This window comes from Mixophyes fleayi, chromosome 8 (genome assembly GCF_038048845.1).
Source record: "Mixophyes fleayi isolate aMixFle1 chromosome 8, aMixFle1.hap1, whole genome shotgun sequence".
Lineage (NCBI taxonomy): Eukaryota > Metazoa > Chordata > Amphibia > Anura > Limnodynastidae > Mixophyes > Mixophyes fleayi.
In genome coordinates this window covers 96,430,803-96,458,524 of record NC_134409.1, presented here as the reverse complement: position 1 = coordinate 96,458,524, position 27,722 = coordinate 96,430,803, and the positions used below count along the sequence as shown (strand labels likewise).

The 27,722-nt window shown below is 41.0% G+C and overlaps 1 protein-coding gene across 2 annotated transcripts; it reads right to left on the bottom strand.

Moving 5' to 3' along the window:
* Positions 1 to 1,520: 1,520 nt before the first annotated feature.
* On the bottom strand, positions 1,521 to 13,066 carry LOC142099457 (uncharacterized). Of its 2 annotated transcripts, XM_075182914.1 has the most exons (6): positions 12,985 to 12,999; positions 7,994 to 8,127; positions 6,806 to 6,939; positions 4,393 to 4,641; positions 3,432 to 3,640; positions 1,521 to 3,074 (listed from the first exon to the last, which is right to left on the bottom strand). In XM_075182914.1, exons 2-6 carry the CDS (start codon positions 7,997 to 7,999, stop codon positions 2,044 to 2,046), a joined length of 1,629 nt encoding a protein of 542 aa, XP_075039015.1. In that variant the 5' UTR covers positions 8,000 to 8,127; positions 12,985 to 12,999; the 3' UTR covers positions 1,521 to 2,043. The 2 variants fall into 2 exon arrangements, with proteins under 2 accessions (XP_075039015.1, XP_075039013.1); XM_075182912.1 differs by lacking the exon at positions 7,994 to 8,127 and having other exon boundaries at positions 12,985 to 13,066.
* Positions 13,067 to 27,722: the final 14,656 nt, after the last annotated feature.

Here is a 27,722-nt window from a genome sequence, read left to right as displayed (position 1 = left end):
CTTGCAGAATATCAGTCTGTCCCTGATGTTTTTCCTGGAGAGAAGTGGATTATTTGCTGGCCTTCTTGACACCAGGCCATCCTCCAAAAGTCTTCGCCTCACTGTCCGTGCAGATGCACACCCACCTGCCTGCTGCCATTCCTGAGCAAACTATGCACTGGTGGTGCCCTGACCCCGCAGCTGAATCAACTTTAGGAGAGGGTCCTGGCACTTGCTGGACATTCTTGGGTGCCCTGAAGCCTTTTTCACAACTACTGAACCTCTCTCCTTGAAGTTCTTGATGATCCGATAAATGGTTGATTGAGGTGCAATCTTACTAGTAGCAATATCCTTGCCTGTGAAGCCCTTTTTGTGCAAAGCAATGTTGACCGCAAGTGTTTCCTTGCAAATAACTATGGTTAACAGAGGAATGACAATGATTTCAAGCCTCACCCTCATTTTAAAGCTTCCAGTCTGTTATTCTAGCTCAATCAGAATGACAGAGTGATCTCCAGCCTTGTCCTCGTCAACACTCTCACCTGTGTTAACAAGAGAATCACTGACCTGATGTCAGCTGGTTCCTTTTGTGGCAGAGCTGAAATGCAGTGGAAATGTTGTTTTTGGGATAAAGTTCATTGTCATGGCAAAGAGGGACTTTAAAATGAATTGCAATTCATCTGATGACTCTTCATGACATTCTGGAGTATATGCAAATTGCCATCATAAAATCTAAGGCAGCAGACTTTGTGAAAAATAATATTGTGTCATTCTTAAAACTTTTGGCCCTGACTGTACTATGCACTATTATATCAACAGCTGTGTTTCTGCTATTTCCACATGAATGTCACAATGCTACCCAAAGCTGCACATGTTCAAACCAGATATAATTATTTTACCTCCTGCCAAAGTCACAACTTGGCCTCCAATCTCCATCACTGTCAATAACACCACAATTTTTGCAGTCTACCAAGGCCGCAGCCTTGGTCTCACACTTAAATCCACCCTCTGCTTTATTCTTCACATCCAGACTCTCCCCCAGTCCTGTTGAGTCAACCTGTAAAGCATTGACACAATACGCACTTTTCTTAATCAACATGTTTCCAAAACTCTTATCCATTCCCTTATCATCTCCCGGCTTAACTAATGCTACCTCCTGCAATCTGGCATTTCTGACAAATTAGTGTATTTTTTTTTCACATAAGGAGAATACTGTGTTTTTTCAAGTAGCTCCCAAATAATTTAAAGCTTTATTTATACACTGACATTTAAAGTCCAGCTAGGACAAGCCCTACCCATTATAAATCTGTCCCCACATTGTACATTGACCTCCCCCTTCAATGCAACATGGTTTTGCAAAGGTGAAAAGTGACTGTGAATTTTTCGGTAACTTTCTTTAAGGAATGAGGCCCATAGAGTACCAAAGAAACATGTACGTACAACACAGACACCACTCTAAAAATCCTGATATACCTTAAGAAGTACACACACATTATTTTTCAACCAATTCAAATAACCTCTAATTTTGTATTTATTTGTCCAAATATGCACAATTAATCAGCAACTAATAAACGTTAGGCAAAAACAAAATTAAACACTCATGCTTTTTAGTATACCAAGTCCTAGTGTACTCTTACATTAGCGACCTGTACCGGTGTCTTAACCAGTTTTTAGCAAAAACCTTTTAAATTAGGAAATTTGATTTAACTTTTGGCTGGTGTGTGTGTGTGCGTGTGTGTGTGGTTAGATGCTTGCGTATGTGTCTCTTGTACCTCAGCGAAACAAATAATATAACTCTTCAAACTTAGCAGTCGAATTGCTGTTCCATTTGTCTCTGACACAGATATTTGGGGGCTAGTATATTTTGGGGAAAAGGTATGTTGAGTCTGTGTACCTATTTGCTTGGTAATTTTCAATAGCAGTCTGTTGCCAATGTCACATTTTGGACTATTTTGTCAATAAACAAAGATACAGGATTTGGATGATAATGTAAAAATTTCATTTTAATTTACCAAATAACAATTAAATTTCCTAAATATATCATAAACCAAAACAATACAAGTTAAATCACTTTTTTTTCCTTTTTTTTGCTGGTGGTTTTTTAGTTGTTTTGACTTGGCTTCTGGTCAACCGTGATGTGGAGGGCTTGGAAGAAGAACCAAAGGTCATTTGGTCAGCAGGGTGTGACCGACGGCATCCTGAAGAAGCAAGAGGGTAGCCAGGTAGGTATGCAGGTAGGTAGCCATGGGGGTAGCCATGAGGGTAGCCATTAGGGTAGCCAGGGAGGTAGCCATGAGGGTACCCAGGGAGGTAGCCATGAGGCTCTGAAGGGTGTGCAAGCGGCAGAGAAGTGGCAGGGGGCATATAAATGGAAGGAGGATGTGCAGGAGGCTGGACAGAAGGCATAGAAGTGTCAGGAGGCTGGGCAGGAGGCAGAGAAGTGTCATGGGGCTGGGCAGGAGGCAGAGAAGTGTCAGGGGGCTGGGCAGGAGGCAGAGAAGTGTCAGGGGGTTGGGCAGGAGGCAGAGAAGTGTCAGGAGGCTGGGCAGGAGGCAGAGAAGTGTCAGGAGGCTGGGCAGGAGGCAGAGAAGAATTGGGATCCGATTGTTGGATTGGTGAGAATTGAGGAGCAGCAGTTGAAAAGTGGGGACTATAAAGGGGTGAAACATTTGTATGATGGGACTGAGGGTCTGGGGTGGCAAAATTAGGCTGTCGGTTCTGAGTGTACATTATGGGTTTTGGTGAAGGAGTGTCAATCAGTGGATGACGTTGTGAAGTGTGAGGCTGGTCTAAGAAACGTGAAAATAGGTTGCACAGATTTGTAAGGGTGGAATTAATATTGTGAAGGTTAGAATTCATATTTTGAAGGTTGGTGTCTAATTTGTGTTCAATACGGGCGAGGGTATTGGAGATATCACAGGTGTTGGATACAATTGCATCATTGTGGTGTTGCACGTGTTCGGAAAAGTGAGAGAGTGTCTGCTGCAGAGTGACCCGTGCTTGCTCCCTCCGAATCTCCTCCCCATCAAGGGCAACCTCCACCACTGTCAGTTGGTTCTCTTCCTGAGCAGACTCCTCCACCTCCTCCTCCTTCAGAGCTGAAAAATTAGGAAATATACAGATGTTTCGTTATTCAAAATATGACCTATATGTACTGTGAAAAAATACCTCAAATCATAAATAGAAATAAATACAAAACACATTGTATAAACCAGCATATATGAGTTGTGGATTCTCAAAGAGGCATCATTAGGATTTGGTTATGATTTCAGAAAAATAATAAAAAAAAGCCATACGCTGGAGACTGAAAGTACAATAGGATTTTGAGGGCAAAATTAGAATTATTTCTAATGTATATTTGATAGGTATCAATATGCAACATACTGTAGGTAGGAAATGTTACAAGACACAACATAAAAAATATCAAATACAATTACTATATAGTTAACATGTACCTAGTGGACTTAAAGGTTGTAATAGGGGTGGGAGGCAGCCTGTATCAATATACCCAACCCCTAGCACACTCGCATCATCAAGACAGGCCAATGCCTTTTTCTCCAGGGGAGCGAGGTCGAGTGGAGCGGGAAATCCACCTCCAGTGGCTTGACTGTGGGCCCTCTGGTCCCTCACTTTCTGTTTAAGTTTTTGCTTAAAGTCAAACCAGCTGTGGAAAATTTGAAAATATATTAATTTGTTACCATTTTGAAATGTATACATATGCCTTTAAAATTAGCAATTTGTATCTACATATATATATATATATATATATATATATATATACACACACACACACATAAACACACACTGCAAAATGTGTGTGTCTTGCCCTAGTTGGATAATTTTAAAAAACAAACAAGTACATTTTTAAAAACATACTTTCCCACAAAAAAAAAAAAGAAGCACTTTTAAAGTATTGCCTTACCACATTTAAAAGGCACATATGCATCTAATGTATAACGTTATTAGTAGCCACAACGTTTGCAGTAAACAAATAGATTAATTAGCACAATATGGGGATATACAGAGCGCAGGCTATTTTTACCCTCTGGTTTTATTTCAAAATATCGCTTTAATGTCACAGCAGCTGTCCATCAAGCCTATTTAAGGCACATTTGGGTGAGGCTCACAAGCCAACCCTTAATAGATGTAATCCCCTATACCTGGGAGGTGAGTGCATCTGATTTTAACTGCATTTTAATAGTGTTTAAAGCATATAGGTCAGTGTAGAACCTGCATATAATGAGTCGCCCTTGACACTGGCATGCAGGCTTCAATGTTTTGATCAAAATATGAACTAAAACTTCATGTTTTAATTTTGCTAGATACACTCCGATATGCAGTACTAAGGATAAGCGCTGACAACTGCCTTTTTTGTTTTGTATAAATAGATTAGTGTAAAATACATTTAAATTTTACCGTTTTTTGACCTCATTCGCCAGCCGACGACATGGAGCCACGACATTGACCTGTTGTGTTATATCATCCCATATTCTGGCTTTGGAGGAGGTGGAGAGCTGGCGGTTGCTTGAATGGAGCTTGTCCATGGCCATCTCGATTATAATATCCAACTCATGCGAGGTAAAGTTATGCTGACGTCTTTTTGTTTTTGAGGTGCAGGAGGACTGACTGGGGCCTGCATCCTCATCTGACATATTTACAACATTTCTAAAGAGAGGGAAAAAGAGAGGCTTAAGTCAGCTATATCACATGGTCTTTAAGGGACTGTGGAGATAGCCAAGAGGAAGGTAGTATTCCAGGTAAGGAATTTACAGAATCCAAACATTCAAAAGGAGAGTGCTGTCAGCACCAAATTAAGATCTCAAAGAACTACCGGTGTGATGTATGGAGCCTGCACATGCATCACTGCCTGTAAGAAGGTCTGTACTTCTGGTAAAAGTGCTAGTTATCTCTCGCAGTATACTGATAAGGTAGACTCCTGGACCTTCAAGACCCAAGCCCCCATCCAAACCCTCCTCTAAGAAGAGAAGTAAACGGTAGGAAACTGCTTCTGTTCACACCAGGAGAGTCTCCCAGACTCTGTTATAATATCTATCCAAATCCAGCTTTCTAGCGTTGAGCATGGTCCGAACCACGCTTTCCAGCAAACTGTTGGCGTTAAGGATCATGGGTTTAACAGCTATGCCGTTACTCAATGGAAAACAGTTTTGCTATACTGGATACTGAAGTTATAATGTAGATACATGCTCTGATTAAATATGGATTGCTACCATAATTGCACTTTATGGTTGAGACTTTGAATCACTCAATATTAATGATGCAATGCTTGTGGATATGCACCAATACATACGTTTGTTAATACTTGTTATGGACAGTACAGTGATTAGCATTAATGCCTCACACTGAGGCTGTGGGTTTAGGTCCGACCAGGATTCTATGTGGAATGTGGAACGCTCTGTGTTTGTGGGGGTTTACTTCCGCAGTCCAAAACATACTGGTAGTCTATTTGGCTGCTGTCAATAATGGAACCTAGTGTTTGTGTGATACAGAATTTAGTCTGTAAGCTTCACTGCGGCAGGGACTGATGTAAATGAGTAAATACTCCATGTACAAACCTGCAAAATACTGTGGTGCTATAAAGAAACAATAATAATATATGTTAGGGCACTATTATTACAGTCCTTGTATCTATATATCTATAGCTGCTTTTGCTTGAATGGGCATCAGTGAGCACCATGGAAAATGATATTGATCTATTATTTTTTTGTTGTTACAATTTTAATCCAAATTTTGTTAACATTTGTTTTTAATATTTTACAGATTAGGGTAATTGATGGATTATGTTTTTTTTTATTAGTTCTTGTTGAGGTTCTTCAACTATGGGGGAACATAAAGAAAAAAGGGGAAGCGGGACAGAAAAAGGACCAAGGGAATGGATGGTACATAGTGGGAAATGAACATAATAAAACACATACAATTCCATCAGTGAAAACAAAAACATTGAGAAATCAAAGACGTAATAGAACCGAGAAAAGCTAGTCTGGCGTAAGATGTGGCGATTCAAGCGAGTGGACCTAAATCGGGGAGGACACTAGGGTAGACTGGTTACAAAGGGATCTCTCTCTTGGTATGGATTACTTTTGAATACACAGCAGAATTTTGTTGATGTGATTGATGTACATAAGTTTTTTCCTTGTATGGTGCAGTGTTACTTTAGCAGATTAAAACATAAAAGTAATGTGCTTATTTGAAAGACATCAGCCCTTATAAAACAAAGAACAATGTAATACATTGCATTCTGCAATATACCTTACTTTCAGACAACGTAAAACAAACCAAATGCATTTTTCTAGAAGACACAGAAAAAGAAATGCTTCTAAGGCATAATACAGACAGTGTGAATGGGTCAACAGACAAAGTTGTCGGAGTATAGAGCGATTACATGGCTTTGCTGTTGTCCTATTTACATACTGCTGAATAAAAACTTGTTCATGTAGCTGTTGGAAAGATTATTTTTCTTGTCTAATCTTGTGACATTCTTAAAATCGCTCAAAATAATGTGACATTTTTAATTTACTGGAAACTCCTGAACTTTTGTCAATCTATACAGTGCACTGGACTCTTTAAATTAAAACCACAACAATATGAATAAAAACTGGTGATTGATTGAATGACATCTAGAAAGCAATAGCAGCAGCAAAAACACAAATTTGCTCTCTGAAATATTGTAGAGCTGGAATAATCTTAAAACCTGGCCTGTAACTTACTCTTAATGACTGCGCGCCCATAAACTGTCAAATGCTACATTGCAAAAAGTATTGATTCACTTTGGAAAGAACAGTAGAGTTTTGTAAAGCACCACAAAACTGACCTGAACTTTAGCCAATTGTCTTCACAGGGGTGTTCCTCCTTTGCCAATCCTTCAGAATTGTAGGTCTGGTTTGTAGCTGATTCTACTCCAGATAGGTGGCAGAGGGGAAGGTCATCTGTCCAACTCAGCTGCTCCTGTTAAAATGCACCAGCCGAAAAGATTGAAAATTGAAACAAATGACAGTCAGCTCAGCACTAATACAGAAGATGTATGTATGTACGTCTATCTTGTGTGAAATTGTCCCTCCTTCACGTATTCATTGCACACTAGGATAAAACACATGGCCTGTACATACGGGCATGGGTAAAGTTGAGCTGGCATTTTTTTAATTTTTACAGGCTACCTCCATTCCAATGTTATTATATTATGTTAGAAATTAAAGTCTTTGTTAATGGGCTGTATTTATTCCACCTGGCATGTTCCACTTTTGTAGTGGTAGACAAGTGATGTTCATGTCCTCATTTTTTTCAGCTCAAATTCTGCAGAGAAAGTTGGTATGGATAGGCTCAGTCTATGGAGAGACGTATGTTGGGTAGACGTGTGTGATTTCTTCACGAAGTGGGATTTTCTCACAAAGTGGACGAAAAATGCACAGTTAGACAACACAGTTGGACAAACATTGGACAACATTTGACTGGATTTTACTTCCAGCAATAAGCAACATCTGTCACAGCCTATTTCTGCATTACTTGTCTTTCTATATGGAACACTGCAAAGAGGTAATTAATTAAAATGCCCTAACTTTTTGGCTTTAACTCCTTTTATCACAATGTGGAACAAATTGCTTTTCTTGGTCTCTTTTCATGGCATGATCTTTAAAACTGTGTCATCTTTCACCCCTCCACCAACACAAACATTTGTTCATATTGCACCTGCATTACTCCACTCACCTCTAGTCAACACCCATGAACTGCTGTCCTATTTATTATCTCTAACAAGTACAACCTCCACCTGTCGCCAGAAAAAAAAAGTCACACATCTTACAATCCCCTTACCTATCTTTCTCTCTCTCTGCTTCTATTAGCTGGTGATATATCACCTAATCCAGGTCCCCCACACTCCTCACACACATACATCAGAGCACTACCGTTCTATAGCAAATCTCAAACACATCACCTGTCTCCCCTCTCTTCCAAAACCCTTTAAATGTGCCCTTTGGAATGCACACTCTGTTTGTAACAAACTTACCTCCATTCATGATCTCTTCCTTTAAAAAAACCTCAACCTTCTGGCAATGACAGAAACATGGCTCGTGCAATCAGACACTGCCTCACCTGCAGCACTTTCACATGGTGGCCTCCATCTCACCCACACCTCCAGACCTGAATGCAGACAAGGAGGTGGGGTTGGATAACTTCTCTCCCCACAGTGCACGTTTACATTTCTACCAAATGTCCCATCACTCACGTTCACATCTTTTGAAGTACATGCTATTCGCATTTTTAATCCACTCTCTCTACGTGTTGCAGTGATCTATCGTCCCCCTGGAGCACACCAACAATTTATTGAGGATTTCTCTGCATGGCTCCCTCACTTCTTATCTTCAGACATCCCCACCATCATCATGGGTGATTTCAACATCCCCATTGATAACCCACCTTCCAAAGCTGCTTCCAAACTGCTCTCTCTAACCTCCTCACTTGACCTCTCCCAGTGGATTGAATCATCTACTCATAAGGATGGCCACTGCCTTGATCTTGTTTTCTATAGACTATGCTCAGTTTCTAATTTTCTTAACACACCCTTCCCCCTCTCGGATCATCACCTTATCAGCTACTCACTCACTCCCACTGCTCTAACCTCTCTACTGTCTAACTCTACCAAGCCTCCTCATACTCGCAGAAATCTGAATTCTATTAATCTTCAACAATTTTCCACCTCTCTCCAACACCTTCTCTCTCCTATCTCTACATTCTCATCCCCTGAGATAGCAGTACCCCATTTTCACCTAACCTTAGAAACGGCCCTTGATCAAGTGGCTCCAGCAACACTACATACTACACGTCGACTTCGATGTCAACCATGGCACACTAAAGCAACACGAAATCTTCAAAAACTGTCCCGTAAAGCAGAACTCACTGGCGTAAATCTTGCACCTCTAATGACTTCTTCACATATACTTCTGTCTACCACTCCTATCGAAATGCTCTGGACACGGCAAAACAAACATACTTCCAATCTCTTATCTATGCTCAGGCTTCTAACCCCAAACGCCTTTTCAATACATTTAAATATCTTCTCAATCCTCCCACCCTGAACCCTCCCTCCATCTACTATCAGTGCTCAGGATCTTGCTTCCTACTTCAAGGACAAGATTGACAAGATCAGACTAGAAATGGTATCCTCTTCCTTGACAAGCAATCAGCTCAATTCTTTCCCACTACCCTCTGACACCCTCTCTTCATTTGACCCCACAAATGAAGAGGAAATTTCTACGCTCTTCTTATCTTCCTACTCTACCTCCTGTCCTCTTGATCCTATTTCCTCGCAAATTAGTAGATCCCTGTCTTCTGTGCTCATTTCACCTCTAACTCAAATCTGTAATCTCTCGCTCTCTACTGGCATCTTTCCATCACTATACAAGCATGCAGTGATTACTCCTATTCTAAAAAAACAAGATTCCGACCCAAACTCTCTATCAAATTACCGTCCCATCTCTCAGCTGCCGTGCCCCTCCAAGCTTCTAGAGAGACTTGCCTACACTCGCCTCACACGCTTTCTTTCCGCTAACAACCTGTTGGATCCTCTTCAGTCTGACTTTCGTTCTCAACACTCCACAGAGACTGCGTTGACCAAGGTTGTCAATGATCTGATCACTGCTAAAACTGAACGCCATTACTCTCTCCTAATTCTCCTGGATCTCTCGGCTGCATTTGACACCGTTGACCACTCTCTTCTCCTACAAACGCTGCAATCCCTAGGTCTTCAAGACACTGTTCTATCCTGGTTCTCATCCTACCTTTCTAATCGCTCTTTCACTGTTAATTTCTCTAGAGCCACCTCTGCTCCGCTTCCCCTATCAGTTGGAGTACCACAAGGCTCAGTGCTAGGTCCTCTGCTGTTCTCTATCTATACCGCTTCTCTTGGAAATCTAACAAGTTCCTTTGGCTTTCAGTATCATCTCTATGTGGATGATACCCAAATCTATCTATCCTCTCCTGATCTCTCGACATCTGTGTTGTCCCGTGTAACTGACTGTCTTTCTGCCATTTCATCTTGGATGTCCTCTCGCCAACTCAAACTTAATCTTTCTAAAACAGAGTTAATAATATTCCCACCCACCAACAAGAACATACCTGACATTTCTATCTCTGTTGATAACATGACCATAAATCCCACCCCACAAGCTTGCTGCCTAGCTGTAATCCTTGACTCACACCTATCCTTTGTTCCCCACACTGACTCTATATCTAAATCCTGCTACATACATCTAAAGAACATTTCCAGAATTCGCACATATCTCACGCAAGACACTGCAAAAACCTTAATTCATGCACTCATCATCTCCCGCATTGACTATTGCAATTCCCTCCTTACTGGTCTTCCCAAAAACAGACTCAAACCTCTACAATCTATTTTGCACGCTGCGGCAAGACTGATTTTCCTTGCAAATCGTTCTTCCCCTGTTGAATCACTCTGTATGTCTCTACACTGGCTGCCTGTTTTGTACCGAATCCAATATAAAATACTTTTACTAACCTACAAGGCCATCAACAAAGCTGCACCAACATACATCTCCTCTCTTGTCTCAAAAAATATCCCAACTCGGCAACTCCGTTCTACACAAGATCTGTGTCTCTCATCCACCCTCATTACATCCTCCCATTCCAGGTTACAGGACTTTTTTCGGGCTGCACCCACTCTATGGAATTCTCTCCCTCGCACAGTAAGACTCTCCTCTGGTCTACAAACTTTCAAGCGTTCTCTGAAAACCTACCACTTCAGACAAGCTTATAATATTCCTCAGCCACCCTCTTAACCTCGCTACCTTTAGCCTGTTACACAGTTTCACGCGGGACGGCTGCCCCCTGACCAACATTGTTGTGTGACGGGTTCATTTAGCTTATGAGTCACTCTTACCTTTGCAGTCTGGCTGGGCCAAAATGCAAAATGTAGATTTAACCTCATGTGTCAATCTCCCATTGTCCCATAGATTGTAAGCTTGCGAGCAGGGCCTTCTCACCTCTTTGTCTGTTTTACCCAGTTTGTTTATTAGTTTATTATGTTTGTCCCCAATTGTAAAGCGCTACAGAATATGTTGGCGCTATATAAATAAATGATGATGATGATGATAGGCTGTCCTTTATTATACATGGACCACGGACCACTGTTTCCTCCTGTGCCTGTGGATAGCCAATATTTTCTGCATCACAAACACAACACACATCGGGGGCGGAAAACAACTGGCATATGTACAAGGGCTTCATTGGATAATCTTATACGAGACTGACTACAAGTATGAATAGGGATCCTTTCCCAACTACCACCGTACTCCTGTTGCCGTTCAGGGGTCATGAAAATGATCCTTAAAGGAATGTGCATTGAAACTGAGCACATTAACATGCAAGACGCCTTAAAACATGTGTGTTTATGAAGCGTTTAGTCAATATGATTATCTAGGCATTGTTGACAATATCCAGTTTCTCACCTTATCCTTAGTGTAGCCTGCCATGATAATTTAACAACCTAGAATTTAATCCTGCATGGCATTCAGATGTCAAACTAAATAATGTACAGTAGCTACGAGAATGAATCACTTCAGATAATTCAGAAATTACAGCATATTGCGCCATAGTATATAAAATCACAAGTATGCTGTAAGCAATCTGGGCTTCATTATCAAGCTCATGTTATTAGTAATTTCATGTATTTAATTTTAAATCAAGAAAGTCTCCATATACTATATCACTTATAGTTAAACAATAGAGGCAATTAAAACAAGGATTTATTTTAACAAAATATTTATTTGCTATATGGCCTATATACTATTCTTTTTTATTTATATAGCATGAGGAAACCCATGTTGACATGGTGAAAACTACAAATGCCACACAGATAGTTCCTTGATCAGAATGGCAACAATGGCCCCAGCACTGAAAGACAGCAATGTTGACCACTGTACCACCCATAAATACAACCTTGCTTCAATATTTTGAGATGCTTCCCACTGTTTGGAGCACATATGCTGTGGAGTGGACACCTCTCTATGTGACAAAATACTCTGATGCCACATTAGATTAAATGATTTAACACTGAGCAAATCTTAGTTAGTAGCTAATAAACACCTGCAATTCTTCTGGGAAATGTGTCTGTGCAAATTGTATCTCCAGTCATGTATCTCCCATCTGCCAACACACATAAGGGGGTAAATGTATTATGGTCCGATTTTTTCAACTCGCCAGAAATCGGCGAGTTGACAGCTAAAATTTAAAGCGGCGCTGACTTGTAAAGGAAAATTTGCCTTTACAAGCCAGCGCCGCTTTAAATTTTAGCTGTGAACTCGCCGATTTCTGGCGAGTTGCAAAAATCGGACCATAATACATTTACCCCTAGATTGCACAGCTCCAGCCTGTAAATCAATTCAATCATATGTGAGACTCTCCAGTACCTTTTGGAAAATCATGAAGTTTCGAGACTGTGGTTGGAATATTTTAGGGCTCTAAATCTCACAATTGCCACATTTTATACACCAGTCTTAATTTTTATAACCCAAATAAAATGATATCAACATTTTAAAGAGCCAAATACACTTTATTATAAACAAAATGATGCAGATTTTATCAATATACACCACCAGCAGCCACAACTCATATAAATATACACTAATCAGATTGAGATTAGGAACAAAAAAACGATTTTTCAAACAAGAGGATCTGGATGTAATAAAGGTACATTTGGGAGGTATGAAGATTGTTAATGACATTAGACACTAGAATTGATTCTGAACAATGACAACTTCCGTGTTATAGATGTAGAAAAGGAAACTGCTTTATTCTCCATGCATTACGGGAGATTAGTAATGTAACGAGTTAGATCTCACAGACAGTTGTGTGGTTAACGAAACAAACTCATCAACTTCATTCAAAGGCACATCGATATCTTTACCGATCTTCATACAACTACCACAACTGCCTCGACTTCTCACATACCACCCCCTTTATGTATTTTTCCCATCTTACACTTTGCAAGTGACTCCCTCTCAGCGCGGCCATCTTGGACCAGAAGTGACGATCACGTGACCAGGAAAGCGCCACAGATGGAATTACTGTGACATCTAGTGGCCAAAGCAGGAAATTGCTCCTATGAGGGTTCTGAGTTCTGACAGACACACAATTGAAAATGTTTCAGTAAATACTGTACTTTACATTCATCCTGAGCTGTGTTTTATTCACAGGTGTGGACACAGTTTGACCTATCCATATGTGAGGAGTTGGGTCAGGAAATCTCTGCAAGAGAAAATGGGTGACATATACCTGTGGCTGTGCTCAGATTCTTATTAGCATTACCACACATCTTTAAAATGCAAACTTTGGTTCCAGGTGGATTGAATGAAACTTTTGATGTTTATGAAACTTAAATTTGATTACCCACTTTAAGCGATTAGGTTATGATGTACAGTATAAATATTTATATATTTTCTTTTTGCCTTGTATAAATTTATAAAATGTTGAGGGATATTTTTAGATTTATAATTTTGATAGCTCCAGTTAACCACATTCCCTCTATTAATAAGATTAAGTTTAGGCTTTAGATCTGTGATCCAGGGTAAGATTTAGCATAGAGTGTCAGATATGCAGAGGGAAATCCTATTTACTAGTTAAGGGGATCGAGGCGGTTAGGGAATTATTTGGAGTGCTATAGATTTTGGTATTATGTTAGTATATATTTATTTACTTATTTATGAATATGGGACCTGCTTATATAATCACATCTCTAATGACATCTCTTTTTAAAATATGTGTTTGATTATTTTTAATCCAGAGTGGTTCTCAAAAATATTTTTTATACATAAACATTTATTTTAATAACTTATTATAGTATTTATGATTATGATTTTGTGATATGTATTATCACAATTATGTGGTTGTTATACATGTATTAATAACTTTTTAAAGAGATATAGGTTTGAATCTATCGGTAATAGTGAAACTATACAGTATAAGACTGAAGGGCTCAGATGTAAGTTCCTCAAGGATGATTTAATTAGCTAAGCATTGATTCACATTTACTTAATTAGGAGAGGAATAAATACTATCTGTTGTCAGAAGGCTAGAACAATATTGCTATACCGTCTTTGAGAAAGTCTGACTGAGTCAGACGAAACGCGTTAGTGGCTTCAACTTATCATTTACCCTAGCATAAAGATTATGTTTGCGAGCAGTCTACAGCATATCGAATTAACTGATACATAGGGCTTCCTGTGAAATTACACAGACTGCTTCAAGCACTTCCCCATGTGGACCCCTACAAGGTAACTACTATGTGTGAACAGTCAGCTGACCACAGAACTACCACAGCCTGGCGGCTGTCAGAGACAGTATTATTATTATTAATTTTTATTTATAGGGCGCCACTAGGTGTCCGTGGCGCCGTACAGGGACAAACAAAATTACAATACAAGGTTGGACAGCACAGTACAGTAAACAATAATCACAGTAACTCAATGAGCTCAACGCTAGGGTAGGGGGAGGGGAGAGTCCGCATACGACGGAGCCCAGAAGGGAGGGCACGGGTGACAGGGAAACTCCCAGAGGGAGAGGAGGGAGCGAGAGGAGATGGGGGGGGGGGGAGAGGGTCCTCGAGGAGGAGGGCTGATAGCTGGAGAGCAGAGTCAAAAGTGGTGGAGACAGGAGGAGAGATGACCCTGCTCAAAGGAGCGTACAATCTAAGGGGCGGAGTTGACAGACAGAGAGACACGGGGGAGGGAGGGAGAGAAGGAGGAACGGAGGATAACTATGAGGGAAGGGGATTGAGGGGGAAGAGGCAGAAGAAAAGGTAGGAAGTTAAGTGGGAGACTGAAAGGCTTTAAGAAAAAGGTGGGTTTTTAAAGCCCGTTTTAAACTGGACAGATTAGGGCAAGTTCTGATGGAGGGAGGGAACTTGTTCCAGTGGAGGGGGGGCAGCGCGGGCGAAGTCTTGGATACGCGCATGGGAGGAGGTGATAAGGGGGGAAGAGAGGCGACGGTCATTGCCAGATCGGAGGGGACAGAATGGAGCATGAATAGAGAGGAGGGTGGAGATGTAGGGTGCAGTGGAGTTGGCGAGGGCCTTGTATGTAAGAGTGAGGAGCTTGAAGAGGATTCTGTAGGGGAAGGGGAGCCAGTGAAGGGATTGGTAGAGGGGGGAGACAGACGAGGAGCGGCGAGAAAGGAAGATGAGCCTAGCGGCTGCGTTAAGTACAGAACGAAGTGGAGCGAGATGAGATTGGGGGAGGCCAGTGAGGAGGTTACAGTAGTCCAAGCGTGAGATAATCAGAGAGTGAATAAGACATTTGGTGGCATCTTGGGAGAGGAAGGGCCGGATGCGAGCGATGTTACGCAGCTGGAAGCGGCAGGATTTAGCAAGAGAGACAATGTGGGGGCCAAAGGAGAGAGAGGAGTCGAGGATGACACAGAGGCAGCGAAGTTGGGGGACAGGGGAGATAGAGGTGTTGTCGACAGTGATAGAGAGGTTGGAAGGGGGCGAGGTGTGAGGCGGAGGAAAGACTGAGTTCAGTTTTGGCGAGGTTAAGTTTGAGGAATCGAGAGGACATCCAGGAGGAGATGGCAGAGAGGCAGGCGGACACTCTAGAGAGAAGGGAGGGAGAGAGATCAGGAGAGGAGAGGTATAGTTGAGTGTCGTCGGCGTAGTGGTGGTAGTTGAGGCCGTAGGAGCTGATGAGTTCACCCAGGGAAGAGGTGTATAGAGAGAAGAGTAAGGGTCCCAGAACAGAGCCCTGAGGGACCCCGACTGGAAGGGTGGACGGGGGGGAGAGAGACCCAGAGGTGGTGACAGAGAAGGAACGATCAGCAAGGTAAGAGGTGAACCAGGACAAGACTGGGCCGGAGAGGCCAAAGGACTGGAGGGTGTGGAGGAGGAGGGGGTGGTCGACGGTGTCGAAGGCTGCAGAGAGGTCGAGGAGGATGAGAAGGGAGAAGTGGCCCCTGGCTATAGCAGAGAGGAGGTCATTGGTGACTTTAGCCAGGGCAGGCTAAAGTAAGCACCACATTACAAATTGCCAATGTTTATCATGATAAGAATACAACCCTCAGATTTATTAAGCTTTGGTTTGACAAACACCCAGAAAAAAACACAGAAGCAACATCCATAAAAAGAATTAGTGGAGATTGGGACAGCTGTTAGGGTGCATTAGTGTGAATAGTATTATCAGGAATAAGGTCAGCTCTAAAAAAGAGATAGATTTTCAAAGAGCGTCTAAAGGTTTGAAGGCTGTGGGAAAGTCTAACTGGGTGTGGTAGGGAATTCCATTAGTGGGGAGAAGCACGGGAGAAGTCTTATAGGCAGGAGTGAGAGGGGTTACTAGAGACTAGACAAGGCACAGGTCAGAGATCTAAGGGGGTGGAAGGGAGAGTATTTTGATATGAAATTTGAGATGTATGCATGAGTGTTGTTGGTGAGGGCTTTGTAGGTAAGGGTGACTAATTTGAATTGGATTATGGAAGACACATGGAGCCAGTCAAAAGGATTTGCAAAGTGGTGCAGCAGAGGTGGAGCAGTGAGAGAGGAAGATCAGTCTTGCAACAGAATTTAGGATGGATTGAAGTGTGGATATATGGGTGTCAGGAAAGTAGAAGGCTGCAGTAGTCAAGACGAGAGATGATGAGAGAATGGATAAGTGTTTTGGTAGCATGTTGAGTAAGAAAAGGAAGTATTCTGGCAATGTTTTTAAGGTGGAGTCGACAGGACTTGGAGAGAGTATGTATGTGAGGAATAAAGCAGAGGGCGGAGTCAAGTGTGACACAAAGGAAGCGGGCTTGGGAAACTGAGGAAATTGTGGTGTTATTGACAGGGAGATTTGAGGGCAGGTGGTGACTCTGGCAGGAGGGAAGATAATAAGTTCTGTTTTGGACATGTTTAGCTTTACGTACCGTTGGGACATCCATGTGGAGATAGCAGAAAGACAGTTGGTTACACAAGATAGTACAGAGGGAGAGAGGTCAGGGAAAGAGATATAGATTTGGGTGTCATCTGCATAGAGGTGGTTTTGGAGGCTGAATGAGCGAATTGGAGTGGGAGTGGAGGGGAGGATTTGCTAGATGTAAACACACTACAGGAGCAGTTCGATAGGTAGGAAGTAAACCAGGAAATAGCTGTGTCACAAAGGCCAATGGAGTGAAGGGTGTGTAGGAGAAGAGGGTGATCAACACTGTCAAATGCAGCAGAGAGGTCCAGAAGAATGAGTATGGAGAAATGACCCTTAGGGCTAGATTTACTAAGCTGCAGGTTTGAAAAAGAGGGGATGTTGCCTATAGCAACCAATCATATTCTAGCTTTCATTTATTTAGTACCTTCTACAAAATGATAGCTAGAATCTGATTGGTTGCTATAGGCAACATCCCCACTTTTTCAAACCCGCAGCTTAGTAAATCTAGCCCTTAGTCTTGCAGTAAGTAGATCATTGATCAGTGGAATGTTGGAGGCCGAAGCCTGATTGCAGAGAGTCGCTGCATTCTAAATGGATTGTAAGGGTGAAAATCAGGTTAGGGGAAAACCAGTAATTATAATAGTCAATGTGGGTTATTATGAGTGCATGAATTAGTTTCAGCAGTGTCTTGTGTAAGATATGTGCTTATGCTGAAGAGGTGTCTTGGATGGATATGATTATAGATTGGATGTGGGGAACAAAGGACAGTTCTGAGTGAAGGATGACATCTAGGCAGTGAGCATGAGGAGTAGGGTTTAGTGTTGTGTTGCGAACAGAAATACAGCTATTCATTATGTAGCTTCTATTGACTTTTGAGAAGATTTGAAACATGGAGATTGAAGTGGCGAGAGCACATCCAAGATGACATAAAGATATTTTGTAACATGGGTCAACATAGATGGCAAGATATCAGGAGAAGATAAATAAATATGGTATCATTTTCATAGAGGTGATACTGAAATTCAAAGAAGCTAGTTTTCCAAGAAAAGTCATATAGATAGAGAAAACATTGGCTGAAATCTTGGTTAAAGAGAGTTGAATAGGTTGTGTGAGTAAATAAATTGTGTAGGCAAGCCTCTGAAGAAGCTTGGAATGGCTGGAATTTAGGTGACCTACCTGCCTGCATTCTTAGGAAGCCAGGTCAGTAAAATCTGTCACCAGACTCTACTACAGTTAAATGCACTTGAATCTGTCAGTACCAGTATTTAACTGTTTTATTGTGTACCCCCAACCCTCTGCCCCATTTCTTAATGTAAGTTTTGTTGTTTTTTTACTTTGAAAACATCAACACTTTATAATGGATCTTCCCTTCTAGTAGGTTGTGGAAACTTCAGATCCCTGGAGTCTGCTTAAGTTCTGCATTGGCAGAGTCTGATTAAGGGTTCAGGTAGCCCTAGGATAATACACTTGTAACAGCCGTCGCCTTCACCAGGCTAATACATGGTGGGCAAAACAGTGGCCTAGTGGTTAGCACTTTTGCCTCACAGCACTGGGGTCATGAGTTCGATTCCCGACCATTGTCTTATCTGTGTGGAGTTTGTATGTTCTCCCTGTGTTTGCATGGGTTTCCTCCGGGTGCTCCAGTTTCCTCCCACACTCCAAAAACATACTGATAGGTTAATTAGCTGCTATCAAAATTGACCCTAGTCTCTCCCTCTCTGTCTGTGTGTGAATGTGTGTCTATATTAGGGAATTTAGACTGTAAGCTCCAATGGGGCAGGGACTGATGTGAATGAGTTCTCTGTACAGCGCTGCGGAATTAGTGGCGCTATATAAATAAATAAATGATGATGATGATGATGAGTAAAACTGAACTTGTCCTTATTTTAAAATCCTACTTCCTTCACCCCCCTCCAATGTTTATGTTCCAGTGTTTTGAAAGGGTCACAGTCCTTGTCACTTATTTTGTTTTTATTAAAATCACAAATGTATAGCAAAGCGGAGGCATGAACGAATGCTAATGAGAGTGAAGATGTGAAAGGGGAGGGGGCTGTCATGTCTGCGCCTGTTACCATCCATGTCTCTCCTACTTGCTTATACTTAAGTGCTGGCCCGAGGATGGCTCATTGTCTTTTTACCATGGGAATACGAAAGATTAAACATTTATTACATTTTTTCTCATATTTTCATTTTTACTTTGAAGAACAACTATTCTCTAATATTTTAAAATTAAATTAATTTTACACCTCTCTCTGTCACAGTTTTGCACCCAAAAAAAGCCTTGTGCTCTAGGCTGCAGCATAGTCAGCCTATTGGATAATCTGGCCCTGTTTCTGACATTTACATTTTTGTTACTGGCTGGTAGAAAATGGAACAGAGAAACAAAAGCAAAAAACGCAAAATGGAAGAGAAAATGAAAAAAGTGTTTTTCTATGCTTCTACATGGCATCATTGTATTAAACTGTCACCGCAATTAAACCTAGCATGCCAAGTTAGTGTTACATAGCTAAGGTAATATGAAATTAAGCAGAATTTGGTCTTCTGTGATCTTTTAATCATTTAGAAGCTTAATGTACATGTCAAATGCATGTTGTAAAACTGGTGCAAAATAAACACACATTTTAAAGTCTAAAAGTTGCATTTTTATCCCTGCAAGCTATGGCCAGAAAGGCACCACACAGAAAAAGAACTATATACCGTGAATTTGACTGGCATTTGGATCTACACAATTTTTCCCATAAACCCAATTTACAAGACTTTTAACAAAACGACACCAAGGTTCCAGTAGAGACTCCTTGGTATAGCTTTGTTATCAAACGTGCCAAGACAAACTTTGGTCCGCAATTTTCTCTCAAAGCTTTAGGACAGCGGTTCCCAAAGGGTGCGCCGCGGCTCCCTGGGGTGCACGGCGCTGTCACAGGGGTGCCGCGGCCAGGGCTGCTTGTCCAGAAAAAAAAAAAGAACTTACCACTCCAGCGGCACCAGATCATCCTCCTCCCTCCTTTCTGTTCTCTTCTCACTGACATCATCACGTCAGACAGTGTCAGTAAGGAGGAGCAACAGAGAGGGGCAACAAGAATAAAGACAGCAGAAAATGAGGAAAGAAGGTAAGTAAAGTAACGGGGGACACAGAGTGTGAGAGCTTGTGAAGGGGGTACACAGAGTGTGACATGGTGAAGGGGCATATTGTGTAGGGGCTCAGTGTGATGGTGAAGGGGCCCAGTGTGATGGTGAAGGGACACATTGTCATATTGTGAAGGGGCACAGTGTGATATGGTGAAGGGGTGCATTGTGAAGGGGTGCAGTGTGATATGGTGAAGGGCCTAGATACATCTTACAATATTTTGACCCAACTACTTAAAAATCAGGACTAGCTGGTAATTATTTTGGTTTAGGGGTGCCTTGGAAAAATTATGGAGACCCTAAGGGTGCTTCGAACTGAGAACGTTTGGGAACCACTGTCATATGTCATGGTGAATAAGAATTATTCAGTGCACCTGTGATCATTTGTTTTACTGAGCGGTTTTAGGAAGTTTTTATCTATTTTTTATTGAGAGTTCTTTGTAATGTTTTGATGTATGTATGTGTGACAACATATACTACAGTGTCTTTAAGAGAACCACTCTGTTCCTAGATATATTTTTCTATAGTGCATTGTCCGGTTTATTTAGGAGTGACTTCAACTATTATTCTGATTTAACTGGTTGTTTGACCTGGTCTTGTCAGCACTGTATTTCTTTCTTCTTTTATAGTTTTTATTTTTTTCTTGTTAAGGACATGTAGCAAGGTCTTTTTTATACAGCTACGACTTTTATATATTTAATCACCCCTTGTTTGTATACAAAACCCAGCGCCAGTTTTCTGTTTTTAGCTTTACCACAGAAGAAGGTAATAAGAAACCTTAAAATATATTAATGGGCAAAATGTTCCACATTCATAAAATAATGATTATAGTTGTTTTTGTCTTGTTTTTAATAAAAGTGTACCCTGCCTTGTTCTACAACAGATCTTGCAAAAGAAACAAATGGAGGTGTTTGTCGAATACCTGTTGATGCACTCTACAGTAAGTGTTAACCATGTATGTTATGCTACAACCAAAAAGGGATTAATTATCCAGGCGGTCTTCATTAAAAGGGTTAACTGTTGGTAATTATTGAAATAATGTAGTAAAATAATGGTATGGCAGTGTTATTAAAATAGATCAGGAATCATTAAAAGATATATATGGGTCGTGGACAGACAAATATTTTAAAATGAGTCACCTAAAAATGGCAAATTAGTTTTCTATTTGGCCAACAGGTGTAGGGTTACTTGCTGGTGAAACAGACAAAGATGGTGATTAACGGGACAAACCGCTTTTTTTGACAATATTATAAGATATCATATCATGACCACATATACCACAGACTATCTGCTTGTTTTGCTTGACATATGTAAGTATAACTTACTTATTTATACCTTTTAATGAAAAAAATCTAAATTTGTCTATGTGCCATTATCTTTGTTTATCTAGCTCTCTCCGATTCACCTATATCAAAGACAGCAAATTAAGCACTTTTAAATGGAATAGCCTGCTTTAAGGCAGCAAAATTAGTTGTACCCCATTGCCAGAGTCCCTGCTATGTGCTTCTCAGTGGGAAGCCTTTTAACCTCTACCCCTACCGAAGTGATGATAAAAATGTAAGGCTTTGGAAATCAAAAATGCAATCAGCACTGTAAATGATTGTTTTCCCACTGGTGAAAAATCAGCTGACTTTTGAATTTACTTATTCTACCCAATGCATCTGGGTGCGCTGGCCTGAAACTCTGAGGTGCCAATGTGGCATGACGGGATGAGTAGTGATGAGCAATGATCAGATGATATATAGATTGAATAATTGTCATCAGAAAGTGCCTTAGGACTGTAAGATTGCAAACAGATAAGGACTTTGCATTGTATACTTTATAAAAATGTAAAATTTTTAAAGGCACGACTACTAAAAATAAATCTGTAGCACTCAAGATAGGTATGCATATTATAAAAGGTGCTACTTTCTAAATCCATGTAATATAGTGAATATAAGGATTAGTCAATAACATCACACCCACATATTAACATGGCAAAAGAGAATTACACATTCCGCTATAAAAACGTACACATCACAATGTGCGTTTAAAAATCATATTCACATGGGTTTCCTCCCAGAGTTCAAAAAATATTCTGGTAGGTTAAATGGCTTTGGAAGATAATTTAGATTAGAAAATCCACTGCGGCAGGGACTGATTAAACATTCCCTGCAAAGTACTGCATTCTCTGTTGGTGATATAAAAGGGTTACTAATAATCTATCTACAGTACATAATTGCGATGGAAGGTAACATCACAAACTAATAGAAAAACATACTGTGAATGTCATAAGACGAGGCTTTGCATTATATATTTGTGAGCAGATGGGGCGACATTGCATCATTGTCAAATTGGGCTGTAATATGTGCTAGGCATATATGTCTTTGTGCTATATTATATGCTGGATTTTTGGGCTGCATAAAAAATGACGTAGGCTAAAAAACATGCTAGTATATTACATGTGATAAAAGGAAGCAATATATACCCTTAACCTTCTCCTCCCCTCTAGCTAGCTCATGATGTGTTCTCATCCCCCCATCCCCATCTCCATGCTCTTCTCCTCACTCTACATGCGCCCTGGATCACACCGGCTCTCAGCCATCCTCAAAAAAAACCTTCTCTCAACACTGCTTTTCTATCCAACGAACACACAATTTCTCTCCTCCCATTTCCAAATTATTCAAGTGACTTGTCTATGACCTGCCTCACAAGTTTCCTCTCCTCTCACTTCCTTCGTGACCCACTACAATCTAGCTTCCTCTCCACTTCCAAGATTGTCACCGGTGATCTAGTCTCCTCCTCCTGGACCTTCCTCTTCTCCTGTATACCCTTCACTCTATTAGCCATCATAATATGACCTTCTGGTTCACTTCCTACCTGTCCAACCAGCTCTTCTGTTTCTACCTTTAGGCTTCTCCTTGCCTCCTCTACCCGTTGGATCCATCAAGGCTTCAGCCTCACCTCTTCTTTTTGTGCACCTCCTACTAATCAACTCCTTTGGGCCCCAGTACCACCTCTATGTTGACCACACCCAAATCCACCTGACCTCATCCCCTTTTCTCCTCTACAGTTTATCCAGCTCTCTCTCTGCTGTCTCCTCAAAGATGTCCCAAAATTATCTTAAGCTCAACATGTCTAGGAGGGAAGATTATGAGCTCTGTTTTGGTCTCGAAACCTCCTAACCTCTCCTCGTCCGCTGCCTTGGTGTCATCCTCGACTTCTCCCTCTCCTTCAGCATCACATCTAGTCGCTCTCTCATTCCTGTTGCTTTCACCTTCAAAACATTGACAAGATTAGAGCCATGTTGTTATCAAAACTCTTAGCCACTCTCTCATTATCTTCAGCCTCGACTACTGCAATATTCTCTTGTCTGGCTTCCCTCACTCGACTCTACCTCTTCAATCCATTCTCAACTCCACGGCAAACCAGATTTTTTGCAATCTTGCCACTTTTGACACTCTGCTTCTGCTTCCCAGTTCTATTAATCCTTAATGCCCCCCATTATTTACAGAATTCACTTGAAACTCTTCGCCCTCATTTACAAAGCCCTCAGCCTCTCATCCCTATATCTCAACATCATCTCTCTCCACACTCCCTCCTGCTTTTTCTGCATTACCAACGTCCGACACCTCAGCTCCCCACTGATAACCCTATCACACCATTAGATTGTAAGCTCTCACTAGTAGAGCCTTCCTTCCGTGTATATTTTTGTTTGCATCCTACCTCATCCACCTGTGCATCCTTGTCTCTCATCTCCTGCTTTACATCCTGCTAATTACATCTTACGCACTGTATTATGCTGATAGATCCTAATTTGTATCTGGCCTTCAGTACCTCTATGCTACCAGAGGTGCTGGTGTTTTGCCATTAGACATTATCACCTTGTCTGCAGGAGTTAACCTCCTTCCCTGATCATCACCTGCACCTGTTCCACTGCCTTATATGCCCACTCCAAACTTTTTTCTTTGCAGTTCATCAATTATTTGCTGCTTTTGGTCCCGGTCAGTACTCCTGTGACTTGTGCCTGTTGTTCTCCTGATTATCTGACCGTTTTGTACCTCAGAGTATGAACCAGACCTTGCTGATCTCTCGTGTTCCGACCCTGGCTTGCCTGACTGACTCTCCTTTTGACCAATTCTCTCGTGGATCATCCAGTGCCTTCAGATATCCAATATCTGCAGTCTACTGTCTAACATAGAAAACCGGAGTCTCCAGCTTCTCAGCTTTATCTGTCAATCCAGGCATCCAATATCTGCAGTCCACTGACAAACCAGAGTCCTCAGCTTCCTAGCTTAACCTGGCAATCAAAACATCCTTGTGGTGTCCATCTACTATATCTGGACACCAGTAGTTCCTGCTCCAGTGGCTAATCAGGTAATCCAGTCTCTTTGTACTTGCACTCCCTTTGTTATCCCCGGATACCAGCATTTCCAAGTCCTTAGCTTCTGTTTGATCCAGTGTGCCTTTGTATTGTGTCCTGATTCTGCCAAATACATTCTGGTCCTCACTGCCTGCTGTGAGCTGTTCAAATCAAACAAGTGACATACTATTCTGTATTAACCACTGCCTGTCTGACTCTGAGTTCTGCAATACATCTTGCTAGCATTACTTATTGTGCCTATGAACTTGTGATACCTGTATTAACATTGACTGCATTTTGATATGTTAGGGTAATTTTACCTCTCCTTTATCAAGTCCCTTCAGATATCAGTGAGATAAGATGCTGGTTAACCAGGAGATCAGTAATCAAGACACAGACATGCCAATGTCAAGATGTATACTGAACTGTGCTCGTTTAATTCTGACATACATTTATACATGAAAAAACGTTTGATCTGGTTATAGGATAGAAACACAAGATTGATATTTTCCTGAGTAAATATAAATCTTCTGACAAAGCTAGTTAGTTCTCTTCATGTCACTTTTATGGGTTCTTCTTAACATGGGTTCTTCTTATCATCTTTGCTGGCGCCAATACTCCCAATGCCATCATTCATTATCCCATGTCCTAGGCCTCCATCCGGGGTCTTTGAGATAGGTCAAGGCTGGAGCTGGTGATTATGCTGAATGTATTTTTAAGGCAAATACCAAGATTTTTTAACTCCTTCACATATCATTATTACCATCATAATTGAGGCCCTAAAACTGCTCTCACAATCTCCCCCCTTTTAATAATATATAAAAAGGTTAAAAATATTGAGGCCTAAAATAGTGACACCTAATGCAGCACAGACTATTTTTGTACAGTCTCTTGTGAGAAAGCAAGGATCTTTCACCATTCACCCAGGACCGAGTACAGATATCAGCACTTCTGCCCCTGTTTATTCAAAAAGTATCTTTTCTTCATGCCTCTGCTGTAATCTCTGTATATCTTTTCTGAACGTACATGACATATACCAGTTCCATCCTATCAATATGATCAATACCACAGTGATAATGAGTAGTGGGTGTACTAGTAAGTTAAATATACCAGTCATAGATGGAGATGATCCGGTAAATACATCCCACCAATGTTTCTCTAAATCATCCTTCAGTTTGGTGGCTAAAGCTTTTAATTCATTACCTTCTATAACCGTGACCATTTTTGCGTGATTGTTAGTGTAGTTTACCTGCTTTAAATGTTCACTCAGCATTATTGTTTCATTTATAATTTTTACTATTTCCTCTATATTTAAGGTTAACTGAGGCAGACTTAGGTTATTATACTTGAACATTTTGTCTACCTGTGACATTTGATCCTTATAAAATATCAACACTTTCCCTTGCCATTGTAAATGGGTTATATTCATAAGGCACCCAGAAAATGGGTAGGTCAGCCCGTAGGTTAGTATTATTTTTTCATCATATGTGACTGCAGACCATTTGAGGGGCTACCTCTATTAGTGTCTCATATTCCTTTGGGTGTAATGCCCATACACAAACACTAGTGTTATGCTGTAGCATACATGGTTCAAATACTGCAGTTTGTTGTGGGCAAACCGGTCCCATGTCTGTGTTATCACAGAGATCTAGGTTATGTGTACTATTCTTTTTATCAATGTAATGTCCTTTGAATTTAGGTGTCCATAGATTGCCATCCTGTAGGATCATAGGCATAACTATAAATTTACACACTTGCGTTTCTGTTTTTATGGTGTATGTTTCCAGAGTTCCTACACAATAAGTCTCTTCGCACCTCACTCTCCTCCCGTCCATTTTCTAAGTAACTTTTAAAACACTTCCCCGTTGTTACATTTCTTCCTATATCTGAGAGATCATTAATATCCCACCTACATATGGTTAAGTTTGCCTTTCTTAACTCCTCATGTACATATCCAGTCCCTGTGCATTTTGCTATGTCAGCCTGCAATAATCCTGGAGTAGCTGCAGTAGCTGTAGCTACATAAACCATGAAAAGGATGTATCTGGTCATGATGCTGTGTCCAGTGTGACCAGTGTCTTCTTGCAGTGTGATGCGTGCACCCAGGAGTCTCGGTTCTGGAGTTTCACCGATGTGGGCGTGGTCAACAAGACCTGATACGGACCCTCGAATCTTGGTTCGAAAATTCTCCTCACGTTTTCTTTAAGTACACCCAATCGCCAGGTTTCAGCTTATGCGGCTGTAGGTCTGAACCAGGCTCTGGAAGTGAAGAAAATGCTAGAACATGCAAATAGTTCAAATGATCAGTTAGACTTTTCATATAGCTAGTCAAATCTCCATGTTTATGTTGTAATTGCTGTGTATAATAACACCCTGTTTTTGGTAGTGTTCCAAAAAGTATTTCATAAGGAGACAACTTGCTATTCCTATTTGGCATAGTTCTTACACTAAACGAGGCTAGGGGCTGGCATTCTGGGCATGTTTTTTTTTTTATTTTATTTTTTCAGCTATGATTTTCTGAATCTTCAGTTTTAATGTCCCATTCAACCTTTCTACTCACCCACTAACCTGTGGTCTGTATGGCACATGAAAAGCTTGCTGTATGCCTAGATCTGTCATTATGTGTTGTATTATTTCCCCTGTGAAGTGTGTACCTCTATCTGATTCAATTACCTCAGGGACACCATACCTGCACACAATCTCACCAATCAGTCTTTACGCAGTTGCTTTTGCTGTTGCTTTGGCTACTGGCCAAGTCTCCGGTCATTTACTTGTGACGTTTTTACCATTTTTCCTGGATTTGAAGTTCCACAGATCCAGCAGGCCTGAACATAGTCTGTAGCAGCTTTATTGAATCCTGGAGCTATCCAATGGTGATGGACCACGCTAGTCATCTGTTCCTTCCCCAGGTGTGGCTGTCCATGAGCTATCTGTAACATGGGAGGCAACAAAACCTGTGGAAGACAAAGTTTATCATTCAGTTTCCACATACCAGTGCAATCTTCTTGTGCTCCTAATCGTTTCCATCTTTCTTTCTCCAATGGTCCTGTTTGTTGTTGATACTTTTTTAGATCAGTGTAGTCAGGCATTTCATTTTGTACTGTGTATACTTCTCTTTCAGGCTTTCTTTTGGCTGCCTTTTTTTGCTTCTGCATCTGCAAATGTGTTCCCTTTTGTTTCAAAAGTCTCATTCCTTGTATGTGCTTGTATTTTAATTACGGCAACCTTGTGTGGTAATTGCAATGCTCTAAACAAGTCTCTTATTAGATTGGCATGCTGTATGTCCTTACCACTAGAAGTCTTGAAATCTCTGCTCTTCCATATTGGACCAAAGTCCTGCGTCACTCCCCAAGCATACCTGGAATCCG

Coding starts and splice junctions, on each gene's coding strand:
- LOC142099457 (XM_075182912.1), bottom strand. CDS start 13,017: ATGGCCGCGCTGAGAGGGAGTCACTTGCAAAGT. Junction 3,641..4,392: donor GCGAATGAGGTCAAAAAACG/GTAAAATTTAAA, acceptor AATTTTCCACAG/CTGGTTTGACTTTAAGCAAA. Junction 3,075..3,431: donor ACAACCTTTAAGTCCACTAG/GTACATGTTAAC, acceptor CTAATTTTTCAG/CTCTGAAGGAGGAGGAGGTG.